Here is a 15,901-nt window from a genome sequence, read left to right as displayed (position 1 = left end):
TTGGCTAAAAATGACATGACTATTATAAATAAAAGTTTGTTTTTATTATTATCACCAGAAAACACACCTCAGAATGGCGAGTGATCTTTATTCAGAAGGCTTCTGCTTAGGCATGATATCAGTTTGAAACAGTTATTTCCTTGCTGGAGTTAACTATCTCATTTACTGGCGGGGAGGGGGAGGATCACACAGTTCTGTAGCTGTTATGAGCAGACCAAGTGAATTAAGTCAGGCTGACTTCCAGCCAAGTCTTTACTGCTGCTACCGCTGTTGTTCTTGGAGCGGCTTAGACTCTTCCCATGGACGGGGTCCTCTGATGTTCTTCCAGTCATCAAAATTAGAGTCTTTCAATTTCTGTAGGAATACAAACAACATAAAATAGGTTGGTAAACATCAAACTTCTGCCAAACATTCTTGACTCCTGTGCATAAATTGCAGCACCACCTTTAGAACCCAGGGCCTGCTATAATTTTTTTCAGAAGACATAAAGAAAATATCCGTAGGTAAGCCCAAAGGAAGCCACAAGTCAGCAGAAGCATGCCCACATTTATGTCTCCATAGCAAAGGAATAAGTGAGGCACCTCAAGTCAGATGGTAAGGTAGAAACCTCTCCTGTCAATCTGGCCCTTTGCAGGTCCCCTCAGGACTGCTACTTGGAATTCATCCCACTGCAATCTGGGAAAGGTAGAATTTACATAGGAAACAAGAAGGAGCACCACTCTTCCTATTCCAAACAATAGGTTCCCCTTTGCGGTAGCTTGCAATAGATACCAACAGTTAGTATGCTTGGGAGTGGAGGGGACTGTATGTGCGCACATGTAAGAGAGTACTAGCTTCAAATGTGTTATGAGCAAACCTATTCAAAATGGTTAGTGCAGCTGTCAGACAAAAAAACAAATCCCTACCCCAAATCTAGAGAGTTCCTTACTAAATAAGTTCCTGAAAAATAAGGAGCCTGCTGAATGTTTTATTACCCATGTTCCATACTTTTCAGTATACTATAGTGTTGAGAATGCAAGACTTTTTAAACTTTTCAGTCACAGCCCTAACCCATCAACCCAATCCAGATTATCATGGCATACCAAAGTCTGCTTTTCTCTTTTCCCTTCTCTCCAAAACAAGAGGGTAGGCAGCATTAGTAGAACTACAAAACAACATCAAATCGAACAATTTATTCTTGGCACAGAATTGTGAAAGTAGAAAGGCATAATACTAAGTAAAGACAACCTCCTCAACATAATAATCTTCAGACTGTAAAGAGCAGAGAGGTAGCAGTTCACAGATGCAGGAGTGAATGCTATCCCAACTGTGATCTGGGGTGGAACCTGGAGTTCTGATTGGGATGGAATGATTTATACAGGCACAGGTTAGGTATTTCCCCATGCCTGAAGACATCTGGCACAGTTGAGGGTCAATAATGCCATCAACTACATGCCGCTTCAGAGATATAACATTCCCTAGGCTACTTTGGCATGCATGGCCAGCATGGACCATCTGTTCCTGGCTCTGGCAAAACCTTCTGGAGCAAAAACCAATGTCCTGCACAGACTGCACCCCTGCATATATTTTTCCCAGGAGATGATTATACAAAAACCACACACACTAAACACCAGTTATTAACTGACACCTTTATTGCACCAGCTCCGATAAGACCATGACTATTTTTCATTTTCAACTGATATTTATTTCCTACGGCTGACTTTCTAACTGTGTCTATTCTTGTCTCCTCAAGACACATGCATGCAAGACAAGTATTGGTGGTTTAAGAGTGAAATCCCCCAACTATGGCATGCCCTCTGGTCTTTCCTTTCACAACTACAAACATCATGGAACTAAGGCCTGGAGTCATCTTCATTTGCAAAGAAAATGTCATCTGAGAAAATAAGAAAAAGTGAGGACTAAAAAAATCTAAAAGCTAAAGATCAGAAAAATCCCAGATGATTAAAGAAAAAAGAAATCTTAGGTCTCCAGATCTGAAAATACTTATTTTGCTTTATACAAGGCACTTACCTAAAATGTACTGTCTTGTAGCAATCTGAAATAATTTGCTAACCATGAAAAAACTCTGTATGAGGCCCACTTGTTAGAATAGTAATAGACATATGAAGAAACACATAAAAAATCTGCAAAAAACCCTTGATTTTGACAGCAAAGCAACAAGGTGCAATGAAATTGCAGTCAGGCACAAACATAACTCATGGACAGGTTTCCTTGCTCCCCTTATTCTGCCCACCTCCCTTCATGCATTTGATGCCAACTTTCCCATTTTGAGCAAGCTCTGATTTACTCTGACATCCAAGGAGAAGGTCTGATGTATGGTTGACAACTTCCAGGTGTGGCCTGGAGATTTCCTGGAATTACAACTCATTTCCAACCTACAAAGATCAGTTACCCTGGAGAAAATGGCTGCTTTGGAGGGTGGACCCTATGGCATTATACCCCACTGAAGTCCTCCCCCCAAACCCACCATCCCCAGGCTCCGCCCCCAAATATACAGGATTTTTCCAACCCAGAGTTGGCAACCCTAGGATAAAGGAAAGAAGGATTTCTTTGTTTGGGGTGAATCCTCAGAGATTGCAAATCCTTGGGTGGGAGCAAAAATGCAGACCTGCTAGAACAGACAAAGTTTCAAGAACTGACTTACCTTCTAACCAGGACACTACCAGAAATTAAAATTTGGTAACTTTAAGATTACTTTGTCTCTCTCTTACTTTACCAACATTAGGGGCAGTTTTTAGATTTAGGAAAAGGGAAATGTGCTTATTATCCATGTTCACTTGCTCAGCTAGATAATTGTTTCTTCTCTCTTGTAATCAGAGCATTAATGATAACTTATTGTTTTTCTTTTTAGGAGTATGGTGAGGTACAGTCATCATTCTGTTCCACATAAAAATCTAAAAGGTACTCACTAACCAAGGAACAAAAAGGAGGTGGGGAAAGCCCTACCTGGACTTTAATTACAAGACAGGCTTGGCTTGTAAGATTTGGCCCCACTATCAGTGAAAAAGGAAGCAGGTAGGGTTTTTTAAAAGCCAGTAAAGGACTAAACTGGTGTAGCTATGTAAGCCTGTGATGGTGGCAAGTGGTAGAAGCCTTCATTTCCACTGAGATGGAAAAGTGAACTCATTGAGAGCTATTAATATAAGACTGTGACCACCTGGGCATTTTCACCAGGTATAAGGTCTGACAGGAATCAGCAAAAGGATTTGCAGGGACTGTTTTATCACAGTGAACATAGGAAAGTGTTTCTCCCAGCTGTCTTACTCGCTAACTCAAAGAACATACAGAACTAAGCAGACCACTGAGGAAATTGCTTTTAACTTACCTTGTAGCTGCCTGCTACTCAAAAGTAGGACTCTAGTAAAAAATCCAGTGAAGTGAAGAGAGGTTGTCAGAAATGAAGCGCAACAAGGATTACAGTTTAACGCTCCCTTGCTGCATATTTTCCCCAATATGCTTAGGGTCTGCCACCATAGCAAGGTCTGAGATACTGACTGATGTCTCCAGACATTGCAAGAAGTTGCAACACTGAAAGAAGCCTAATACGTATTTTTTAAGCATAAGATGACACCCCTTTATATCTCATGTACTGCTACAATTTTTAAAAGCCATCAAATATTTGAAAGCAGGAATATGTAAGAGGAGGATTCAAAATTCCACACAAAACCTAGATGTACATAACAGAAGGTTTTCCTCTCCTCAAAGCTCTTTTGATCACATATCTTGAGCAGTCATGTATCTTCCTCTGATAAATATCATCTTCAAGAATTTATGCCCAAACAATAATTAAAAAAAAAAATAGCGGCAGCGAGGGCAATATTAGGAGATCTATCAGATAAAAGGAGTGAGATTATATTATAGTGAGGTAAAAAAGGAAACGTTATCCAAATAGTATGTTAAAAATCTGAGGCTAAACTGAGGCTAAACTAAACTGAGGCTATCGTATTTTGGTCATGTCATGAGACAACAAGAGTCACTGGAAAAGACAGTCCTGCTAGGAAAAGTTGAGGGCAGCAGGAAAAGAGGAAGACCCAACAAGAGATGGATTGACTCAATAAAGGAAGCCACAGCCTTCAATTTGCAAGATCTGAACAAGGCTGTCAAAGATAGGACATTCTGGAGGACTTTCATTCATAGGGTCGCCATGAGTCGGAAACGACTTGATGGCACTTAACACACACACACATATGTTAAAAATCAATTCTTAAGAGTCACATGCAAGGGGCATTCCAATAAAATATGCATCATTGTACCAATCTTCCCCAAAGAATAGTCACACAAACGCTCCGACAAAAGGGGTCCTCATTAATCTACCACTCATAACGGTTGGCCTGCACATTTAAATAACAGAGGGTTTTAAAAGAAATACATGAGGGGTGGTCTTAGTGATTTTGTAGCCCCAAGCAAACACCCAGGATGGGGCCCCACCACCAGCCTGGACCAACACCCAAAGGAGGGAGGGAGAAAGCACCTGCTGGGCCAGCCCCGAGCTGTACATGGCTTGGCCAGTGGGCAAGTTTGGTTTGCTCAGCCCCATAAGGGGCCTGCAGTTGATGGGCGACCTCCCCTCCAGCCTGGGCCATGGCAGCAGCTGGCACATGCCCAGCTGGAGCAGCAGTGGTGAGCAAGCAACAAAGTGAGCAAAGGGTGACTGTACAACCCTGGCTTCCCCACCCACCATCCCATACTCACTGCTTCCTTTCTCTCCTCTGTGAGGGACCAACTGGGCTGTGGGGCGGGGGGCAGCAGCAGCAGCCGAGCCAACCCCCAGCCAGCCTTCATCCTGGGCTGCATGGAGTTGCCATGCCAGCACACTAGCAAGGACAGCGGCCAGCAGCGGCCATTGTTGGTTGAGGAAGGGGCCACCGCAGGAACAGGGAGGAGCAGCTGAGGCTGAGCAAACCCTCAGCCTCCACTCTGTCCCTCATTTTTTAGAGTAGCAGTGAGAGTGCAGCGGAGATGGAAAGGCCAGTGGCCTGCCAGTGGCAGTTGGGGGGGGGGAGACAGTAGAGCACCCAGAGCAGTGCTCTACTGCCTTGTCTGGTTCTGTCAGTTTATACTCCTACAACAGAAAGCTTTGGTTGTCTCCATTGCCAAGTCAAATTTTCATCTTAAAGTTTTTTTTTAATCCAAAGACATGATGTTTCTTGCCTGAGAAACTTTTATTTCTTTGAACCTACAAATGGTTTTTAGGCTTCTTATAATCCAGGGCCCCATTAAAAGATAAGGTGAGAGAGAAATTCAGCAGCTGCTCTTTCTCCTATAATTGTGTTACCTATCCCATGACTTAAGAACAGAAACTGTCTAAAACGGGGTCTGACTTTTTTTTCTTTGCTTTAACAAAAGCACAAAGCTGCTCCCTCAAAAACAAGGATGCAAAGTTTAGTCAAATGATCAGTTAAAATAACTGATTCAAAAGATGGTCACAATTTATCTGGAAGACTTGAAATAAACAAATTGTTTTCGAGCAAATCCTTAGAGAAACCTCAAGGAGCAGATGGGGCATCTCACACATGGGGTGTCTTACACAGGAGAGAAATGGCTGGAGTGGGGTGGATCTTGTTGTGACACACAAGCACATCATCGAAAGACAGAGAAATTATGCTTTTAATTTACATGCAGATTTATACAAATTTAATTTATTTCATTGCTTAATACTCATAATCAATCAGTTATGATTTGTTTAATCACATTGTAGTTCATTCAATATATATTTTCCTCATTTATGTCAAAACAAAACGCTGGAAACATTGGAGACTAACTGGATGTCCCTTCACTCCCTAATCTACATCAGATGTTTTCACATTTAGCTCTAGTTCAGAATCCCATCACTGTTGTTGGGTTTGGGGTTTTGTGCTCTTTGTTTTGTTTTATTTATTTTTGCTTTATACAAATTTATTTAATCAGTTTAACAGGTCTGTATGGAAATAAACTTTCCATACAGACCTATTATTCAGCACTCATGAGAAGATTCTAAACTGAATCTTGTAAGAAACTGAATGAAGAAAAAAGAAAGGGGAAAGATTTCCACTCAGAAAGTAAAAGGTTGGTACTAAAAGCAAGTAATTAGCATGCAAAAGCCCCTCTTAAAGCATTCTATGATAAGAATGAAAGATAACAATTTACTCATTATGCTTTGTAATGGGGAAAAGTGAACACAGAGCAAGAGAAGAGGAAGAGAGGTACTTATCAGTATCCACAATGTCATATAAATACCATGCTGGGGGCACTTACCAAACCTCTACTGTAGGGTTGCCAGCTATGGGTTGGGAAATACCTGGAGATTTTTGGGGCAAAGCCTGAGGAGGGTGAGGTTTGGGGAGGGGAGAGACTTCAATGCCATAGAGTCCAATTGCCAAAGCGGCCATTTTCTCCAGGTGAACTGATTTCTATTGGCTGGAGATCAGTTGTAATAGATCTCCAACTAGTACCTGGAGGTTGGCAATCCTACTCTACTGTCTTCCTGTCACCACACTGAATTTTCCTGCCCCTATTCCAGTTGCAGGGACAGGGACACTTATAACACTGACATTTTGTCATGTTTTGTACTACTAGCTGTTACCAGAAGAGAGGAAGAGCATAAACCGAGTGCCTCACAGTAAAGAATTATTGGCCATACTGTATTGCTCACAAACACAGCAAACCTGTACCATTTCAGACTTCAGGTGGTAGCTCTCATGACCAAATGCTCCTCCATACCAGAAATTCCTCCCACGAAGAAAAGAAGGATGCTGGAGAGAAGGGTTCTAGCCTTCTCCCCAACACATTAATTTTTCTACATGGAGAGAACGTTTTTCATGCCCCGCCCCCAGTACAAGTGTACCATCTCAACAAGAACTAGGCCTAAAAGTCTATTTCACCCACCTCATAAGAAGGACAGGATACAAATGTAACATAAATATGTCTACTTATTTATCTACAGCATTTATAGTCCACTTTTCCATTTAAAAAAAAGTATGCATCTCTCAGGAAAAGACTTAGTTTGAAAAACAACAAGAATTCTTTACTTTTTAATGTAGGCTATTTGACACTGATAAATTTGCCTCTTACGCCCGCTTAAGCTTTATTTTTGGATTTTTCCTATCCCTCCCCCACTGCCTCAAATAACATAGACCATGGTGTCCTAGCAGGAAATCATATGCTTTGCATTTTTACAACCTGCTTTACAAGGTGCATCCCAGAAGTGGAACTGTATTCCCATTAGCATTGGTGGCAGTTGCTGAAAGTGCAGTGATTTATTAGGGAAACGGGAGAGGAAGGCCTAGCCGGCTGCATGAGAACACAAATGTGTGAGCAGAATGCTTAAGCAATGGAAGGGATCTGGGGAAGGAGATTACCCTCAGAACCCCAGATGGAGAGAACTCATGATAGACTTGAAAAGGTAGTCACTTGGTAGATAAATACACTCACCGATTACAGCTCTTGCTTGAGACCTTGAAATAACGTCAATATTGGAGGCACTGCTATATGGATGATCAGAACTCTACACATCTCATCCTGTACAGGTTAGCAATTATTCAGCACCACCAGCTTCTTTTTGAAACAACACTCTAGCCAACAGTAAACCAGGCAGTCCCTTTAGTAATCATAAAGGGACCACAATGGGGCCACCCACATATAAGGTAAGGACTTTACATAGTCAGAGAACTCCCCATGTGTACAGGAAAATATCACTTTTTTAAATTTAAAAAACCTTTAGAAAATGGGCTGATGAGGCCTGAAAATTCTCCACAAGGGACAAAATGTTGAGAGCCAATGGGAGAGGAGGAGGAAAGTGCCATCACACTGCAGCCGATTTGTGGCAACCCCATAGGGTTTTCAAGGCAAGAGACTAACAGAGGTGGCATGCCATTGCCTGCCTCTGCATAGCATCCCTGGACTTCCTTGATGGCCTCCCATCCATGTTCTAACCAGGGATGACCCCGCTTAGCTTCTAAGTTCCGACTAGCTTGTGCCATCCAGGCCAGCACAGAGAGAGAGGAAAGAGAAATCAGCCTGCTCAAGCAACTGCATGATTATTGAATCACTGAAGGGGAGGTGTTGAGGATTGAGGTGAGATTTCCAAATTATTCTCCCACAATTCCTTGCAAGCTCCCTGCTTCTATAGGTACTAATTTGAAGCTCTTTTTATAGGTACTAATTCGAAGCTCTTGTTAATCTGTATACATTGCTTGAAGTATGTGCTCCATCTTCTCAATTCACAAATTGGGGTTTGAAGAGACAACATTCTGTTCAGACAGACCCAATCCTATTACCATGCTGCCACTTAGGTAAGAGGGTCTGTAAATGCCACGACTGTGACTTGGACGTAGGAATGGATAGTAGAACCTTTAATTGATGATCATTTCTTATAAATGGCAACTATATGGTCATCAGTTAGAGCACAGTGAGATCAGCCCAGGAGAAAATGGCGAGGGGGGAGACAATCTTTTGGTAAGGAACAAAGAGAAAATAATGCCTCACTTGGTTGTCCTGATCAGTTAGCAGGCTGCTTCACCTGGAAGTGTATCCAGACAATCTGAACGCCAAAGGGCAAGAAATGAATTATGGAAGAATTCTTGCCCTCCACAGCCAGCACAACAACACTCACTCTGTGCAGCAACAGAAGGTAGTAAAGAGTTGAGACCTTTCGAAATTGAGAAGGAATCTGACTGACTACTGTGACCATTGAAACAGGGATTTTTCTTTAATTGTGTATTCAGATATTGTAGTGAGAAGAGCACAGAAATGGAAAGTTGAGGAGAAAAGAGCTCAAGTTAACCTTTTTTTTTTTTTTTTTTTTTTTGGCTGATGAATTACTGCCTTAGCTTTTCCTAAGCTCAACATGTATTATTTTCCAAATGTCATCATGTTAGGTCCCTGATTTTGAGGTAGGGTGTCAGAGATAGCAAAGAGGTCTCTCAAGCCAATTTCATCTAATAGGATGATTCACTGAGGCAGGACTTTTCTCATGAGCCAATTTTTTTTTAAATCTCTGCTGAAGTCCCTGTTGGGCCAATATGAAATCCTGTTTAATGTTAAAAACTCTGTCTAAGCAGACACTTAACTGAGGATCATCTTCAAAGTATCCTGACATTGCCCCCGGCATTAGAAGCCCTAAACTTTAAACCTTTAAGCAACCTGGAAACTGTTGCTTTGTTGTCATTGTGGTAAGACTGCTGCAGATATTTTCATCAGTTCAAGAAACCATAACAGTTGGCCAAGCTTTGTTTTTGCATATAAACATGTCCCAATGCTTCCAGTCTCAGTCAGGAAAAAAAACCCTCTGCAGAAATAGCATTGAAAAATTCAAGAGGTCCACCATATAAACTGGGTGGTTACCAATGCCAGGACTGCAAAATCCCTTCCTCTGTTATGATTCACAATATCTTTGGGTATCCTTCACACATCTGTTGGGAATTAATTGCAACTGTCCTTAACAAGGACTACTATGCAAAGGTACACATATCCTTCTCACTCAATATCAACAATGATTTCACCTCCTGCCACATCTTCAGCATCTTCATCTGCATGGTTATTATTCCATGGAGGACCCACAACCTGAATAAACTTTCCTGGGGCTGGAAATCACTGCTGAGGAAGTGGGGGCATGGGAAATATTCCCTGCCCTTACAACCATGATTGCTGGATCCAATCCGGTAGCAGGTAATGCGTTGGAAAAGTAGACTCTGATCTGGTGCTTTTCCTAGATGTTCATCTTTATTTGGGTGCACATAATTAAATATAACCAACATCGCTATTTAAGTATAAGTATGTCTGAACACTGTTGATTGTGAGGCACTTTCAAAACTGGAACAATCTGAAATGCCAGATCGGAATTCATTCCCCGTTAGTCAGAAAGATTTTTTGTTATGCCCTCTGTGAGCCAAGGCAAAGCACAATAATCTTTTAGCCACTTCCAGCCATCAAATATAATCTTTGCAAGAACAGCTGATGAGGTGATGGACATTTAATATTTTGCCATGCCATTTTTGTGTCCTGAACTATTGATTCTTCTACAACAATCAACACAATTCTAGCAATTCAAATATGGTCTTTAAAGCTATTTAAGCCAGATGGGGAGATCTAAGTAAACACACAGTTCTGAGATGAAGCTGTGTCAAGTTTAAAGAAGGGAGACTTTTCATTACACGATAGTTCCTTCACATAAATAAATCAGAGCAGTATTGCAATATTTACCGGAGAACACTAACCACAAAAGACTTTCCGGAGTTAAAATAAGGTTGGATCCAACAGAAAGTTTCCACTGTTGGAGAGGGGGCAGTTTTCACCACTTCTCACAGCAGCCCTCAAACTCTCCTGTCATGCTGTTCTCGCAGGCTGCGTCGCCCAGAAGCAACAGTTTGGGAGCATTTTAGGCTGCAGTAGGAAGGGGATAACAAATAATTCCTCCTCCACTGATGAATATTTGTTATATCAGCAGAGATTTTGCACAGGATCCAGCCCAGATTTGTGAGTTTGGGACAGGCATTTCCATTTCTCTTACAATTAAAGATGGTTTCGCTCATAAAAAAATAATACAGAATGAATGTGTCTTGAAGCATGGTTATGCCCCAGATCTAGCTATTTCTAACCGTATCTTTGGCTCATCTAAGAACATGAATGCTAAAAATCAAAGTGAAAGGCTGTAGTACAGAAAATGCATTCAAGGCCAGAAAAGTATTGGGTCTGCCTTGCTCTGTACCTTGTTTCTGCTGCCTGTCATCTGTGTCTTTCCTAGGAACGGGATCTAGCCAAACGAGGGAAGGGGCAGACAGAGAAATACAAGACTCCTGTTAAAGTACAACAAGGATTATGGAGACTTCTCCTGATGGAAGAAACTAATTTCTAGGCCTAGATGTTTACAAGTACTTCACAATCCTCTCATTCACAGAAGCTCTCCAAGTAAATTAAATGTATTTCTTTGCAAAGGGTATAGATTTAAACTGTGAACGTGTAATGGATTTAGAAAATCCTGAAGTGGACTAAATAGTGGTAGCTTCAGAGGGTAGCTGTGTTGGTTTGCAGTAGAACAGTTAGTTGGGTTTGATTTCAGTAGCACCTTAGAGACCAACAAGATTTTCAGGGTATAAGCTTTGAGAGTCAAAGCTCCCTTCATAAACTAATCACCAGAGTCACTAAAGGCGATCAGGTAGTTTTGCAATTGCCACATGGATCCCATCATAAAGTCAGTCTGCAGTATAAATGAAGACACATACTTGTTCCACTCAGGACACGCATTTCTTTCACAGACTAACCATAGAAATAGCGAAACCATTTGTGTTGCTGTATTTGGCAGGCTGACATCAAAGAAGGGGCGTGCCCTACAAGGTTCTGAACACTCAAATAATGCTTCTTCCACAGGGAAAAGCCTGCTTTAACTGGATGGTGGTGAATCAACGCCAGGGTTTAATTTTAGTTACAGTCAGAAATACCATATAATCGCTACGGCAGGGTAAAAAATAAAATAAAGGGTTTCAGTAACACAGCTTACAGTGAACCGTACCTCATATTCAGATTCCAGTGTCACTTTATTCTTTTTGACTCTTTCTTCCAGAGCTGGATCCATCTGCCAAGTAAACAAAGACACCAAGAATATATAAGTATGAACTGCACTTTAGTCTGAAAGAACTTAGAACCCTTCTGACGGCTTTCCCAATAAGAAATGCTCTCTCCAATCCACTTTAGTAGTATTACAAATCTAAGGAGACCTGACTAGGGGAGCCAGTTCTGGGTTAGAAAATACCTGGAGTTTTTTGGGAGTTAGAGCCTGAGGAGGGTGGGGTTTAGAGAGGGGAGGGACTTCAATGTCATAGAGTCCAATTGTCAAAGTGGCCATTTTCTCCAGGTGAACTGATCTCTATCGGCTGGAGATCAGTTGTAATAGCAGGAGATCTCCAACTAGTACCGGTAGGTTGCCAACCCTAATTGAAGCACAACGTGGAAATCTGGGACAGGACAGCAGTTTTTTTAGGCAACTTAGATGCTCATGGCTCAGTGTCACATGAGATACTCTGCTACCATATGGTTAAGTTACAAGTTATTACCCTGTACTCCCCCTTTGCTGTTTTTACTGCTTTGCTACTTTTATTGGTTTTACCACTGCTTTGACATTGCTTGAAAGGGCTTGGGTGTGAGCATAAGGACAGAGCGCAGGCCCTTAGTTGTAGTGGGGAGAAGGAGAGGAATGCAAGAAGGAAGAACTTCTGTCCACTAGCTTTGAGACCTAGTCAAGAGAAGGAATAGAGCTTTATACTCTCAATCATGCTTGCAGAAGAGGTTGCACTCCCACCTCTTCCATCTACCCTGCTGTTACTTCTGCTTCTCCATGCCTCTCCCTGTTGCTGCTGCCATTTCCTTTATTAACTGTCCCCTTCACCATGCTCATGCATCCACTGTCTCTCTCATGGGGGGGATATTAAAATGGAGTGCATTTTGGTTTTCAAAGTCACTTTGGGACACAAGGAAACAACAAGGAAATAAGTATATTCTAGTTATATGGCTGAACTTCTATGATAGATTCTTCTTGGTCCAAAAATGAGCTATATGCAAAGCCAAAGTTTACCTATAAGGATGCATTTCTCTGTCCTCAGGCAGACAAGACAGCTTCCAGAAAAAGAGAGCAGAAAAATACTGGCAAGGAGTTCAGAACTCCAGAGCAGACTGACAATGCAGTTTCATTTAACAACCAGAAAGAAAGGAAACTGTTTCTCTGAGTTTTTCTTTAAAGGCAGAATTTTGCCAGCAGCTGCACTGAATTCAGTCCGGTGTTCTAGGAACATTTCACAGCTGTAATATATTTATAGATACTAGGCGTGCACACACTTTTTGGGACCAACGGATCGATGTTCACATCAAAGCTAGCCTGATGTGCTGTAGGCCTAATATTTATTCTGGACTATATTAGAAGAAAAAACACAGCCAACGTGGTCAGCTGGGCCGCAAGTTCCTAAGCCGAGCTCTCAACCTAAGTTGTTTTAGCGGACACTGGATTCTTGTCAGGTAGCAGGCAACCATCTAACCACAGGTTGGCAAAACCTGATCAAATATTTGTCCTTCAGAAGTCTTTGGGCTGTAAAACTAATCTGCACTGCTGGACATTTCCAGAACATTAAGAACAGTTGTTTAAACCCAGAAAAAAAATGTGTACAATTATGTTATTTAAACATGCAGCTTCCTTTCTTGCTATAACCTGCAAATATAAAAATGAGCTTAAAATGAATTGAAATCTGATCGGAAGGGAAGTAAGATTTTTTTTCCCCTCACCCCAACCAAAGTGTGAATAAAATCCTGTACCTGGTACAGCAGAGTACTGAACTACCATCACTGGCAGCCTAGTGATTCTGGTCCCTGGGCAAAATTCAAGGATGGGCCCCACAATCATGGGAGGGGGGCATGTCCCCCCCTCACTGCCACACAGCTGAAACCACTGCCCCTATGAGGAGAGCCACAAGTGGGCTGCATGCTTGGGAGGGCTGCTTCTTCCTCTTCCTTCCCCCAACCCCCTGAACAACACCATGGACTTGGTGTGGCTGCAGAGGGAGGCATGCTTGCTGGCTCCACTCCCCAACTCCTCTGCTTGGGCTACAGTTCCCCTGCTTCAGGGTACCATTGGATATGGTGGAAGCCATGACAATGGAGTTGCCAGCCTCCAGGCACTAGCTGGAGATCTCCTGATATTACAACTGATCTCCAGCTGATAGAGATCAGTTCCCCTGGAGAAAATGGCCACTTTGGCCATTGGACTCTATGGCACTGAAGTCACTCCCCTCCCAAACCCCGCCCTCCTTAGGCTCCATCCCAAAAACCTCCCGCCAGTGGGGAAGAGGGACCTGGCAACCCTACATGGCAAAGAGGCAGAGGCAGTCTTCATGGCTGTTTCCTCCCCCCACCAGGCCTCCCACCAGAGGCACAGGCTCAGTGTAGCTGGAGAAGGAGGCATGCTCACTGGGCCCACGCCCACCTCGTTGGCTCAGGCTGCAGCTCTGCCACATCAGGGAATCCCCAAGCATCCTACCCCTCTCTGCATTGCTACTGCAAACCTGCCACCGTGGCTGCCCTCAGTGAAACCTCTGGGGTCATGGGAGCAGCCAGAGCAGCTGCCCCAGGTGCCCCCATGCCTCAGACCACCCCTGGCTGCCATTTCCACCAAGGAAAATGGAATCACTAGTCGGGTGATCACTCTTAGTTCCGGAAGAGTTCCAGGCCCCACCTCGAGGTTGGCAACCCCAGGAGCAAAATGGAACTCTGTGTTCGATTGACCAGAATGAAGGTACAGAACATAGATGGGGGATGAGAAGGATATTTCATGTGACAGAAACCTTTTCTGTTTTTCCCCCTTCACCCACTATCATCCCCTTTCCTGGTTTCCTGTTCTTTGTAGGTATGGATTCCATGTCCTCCCTATAAAAGGATGGGAGATCTCGACTAATGCCCACAAATTTTTAATATAAAAATTAAACCAACACTAATTTTTCACAGTCATTTCACACACAGTGGGTTGAATCCTGACAATACTTTCCTCTCACAACGGGGTTTCCTGTTAGCAGAACAGAATTTGCCTGCCTCCCTTGTCCTGCTGCAGCCGGCTGATCTTTCCAAAATGCTACCCTGGGGAACGGGATCCCCAAAAACAGCCTGGGGGGCAACCTGGAGGTCTGCAGCAGGAGGGGGGAAATGAGCAAAAATAGTTCTCCCACCTGTGAACGGAAATCATTGTTTGGTTTTATCTGAATTTAAACACATTATTGTCATTCGATGGAGCGGCCTTACATAACTTTATTTTTGGCTTGCATAATCATGGAAATCACCAGAAGACAAGTCAAAAATTAAAGCTGCACAGATGTTCTGCCTTTATATCACCATGAAGACAACTGTCCAAATATTGTCCAGTGTCATAGCCATCATACAGCATTTGCTAACAAATACTGACATTATGTACTGCACAGCCTCAGAAAGGTTTGCTACAGGCTTCTCATTTTTCAAACAATACATTTTTCTTACCGCCACATGAATGTTCAGTTGTGACTATCATGGTCATCACTTTGTCTAAAGAAGGAAACTCTGAGCACAACAGCTCCTGCAAGATGTTGGTTCTTCTTTCACCACAGCCAGGAAGTGAGTGTTACTGTGATAATTCTTACCAAGTAGATCAGCTGTGGGGGAGGGTGGGGGAGCTAGTGCAATAAGGATGGAATTAGGGAATAATGATGGCTCCTTGCCCAGGGGTCCACAAAAACCTAATTCAGGGGGCTTTAAACAGCTTAGATTAGGTCTTGACAAATCCCAGGCACCAGGACACCTATAAATTTCATTGTGACGCCTAGTATTTTCAGTAGTCATTTATTCGAAGTGCCTCTTGGTGGCTCACAGCAGAAGTACAGAGCTTATTAAGGTGAGGGACAGAGATTAGCTTTTAGTTGTGATGACAAACATATCTATTTATGTGCTTAACACTTTTGTTGTATGTGTGTGTTTAAGTGCTGTCAAGTTGCGTCTGGTTTATGGTGACCCTGTGAATTAATGACCTCCAAATGTCCTACTGTCCAAAACGTCCTACATTGCTCAGGTCTTGCAAACTGAGGGCCGTGGCTTCCTTGAATGAGTCAGTCTGCCTCATGTTGGATCTACCTTTTTCCTGCTGCCTTCAGCTTTTCCTAGTATGACTGTCTTTTCTAGTGACTCCTGCCTTTTCATAATGTGACCTACCTTTTCATAATGTGACCTAAGTATGATAGGCTGAGTTTGGTCATTTTAGCTTTTAGGGGGAGTTCAGGCTTGATTTGACATAGAACCCATTTATTTGTCTTTCTTGGAGGTCCATGATATCCGCAAAACTCTCCTCCAATACCACCTTTCAAATAAATCAACTTTCTTTATTGTGCAATTTTCACACCCATACATTTCTTTGGCATGGATTATC

General features: G+C 42.6%; 1 protein-coding gene across 1 annotated transcript in view; it reads right to left on the bottom strand.

Moving 5' to 3' along the window:
- Positions 1-226: 226 nt before the first annotated feature.
- LOC130478731 (cytochrome c oxidase assembly protein COX16 homolog, mitochondrial) overlaps positions 227-15,901 on the bottom strand; it is a 54,837-nt gene continuing 39,162 nt past the window's right edge. Inside the window, exons 3-4 of the mRNA XM_056850920.1 lie at positions 11,486-11,548; positions 227-354 (exon numbers count right to left, since the gene is read on the bottom strand). Coding sequence (XP_056706898.1) covers positions 262-354; positions 11,486-11,548 — 156 coding nt within the window. The 3' untranslated portion in view covers positions 227-261. The remainder of the gene's footprint in view (positions 355-11,485; positions 11,549-15,901) is intronic.

Source organism: Euleptes europaea, chromosome 6 (assembly GCF_029931775.1).
Source record: "Euleptes europaea isolate rEulEur1 chromosome 6, rEulEur1.hap1, whole genome shotgun sequence".
Classification (NCBI taxonomy): domain Eukaryota; kingdom Metazoa; phylum Chordata; class Lepidosauria; order Squamata; family Sphaerodactylidae; genus Euleptes; species Euleptes europaea.
This window is presented reverse-complemented; position numbering and strand designations above follow the sequence as displayed.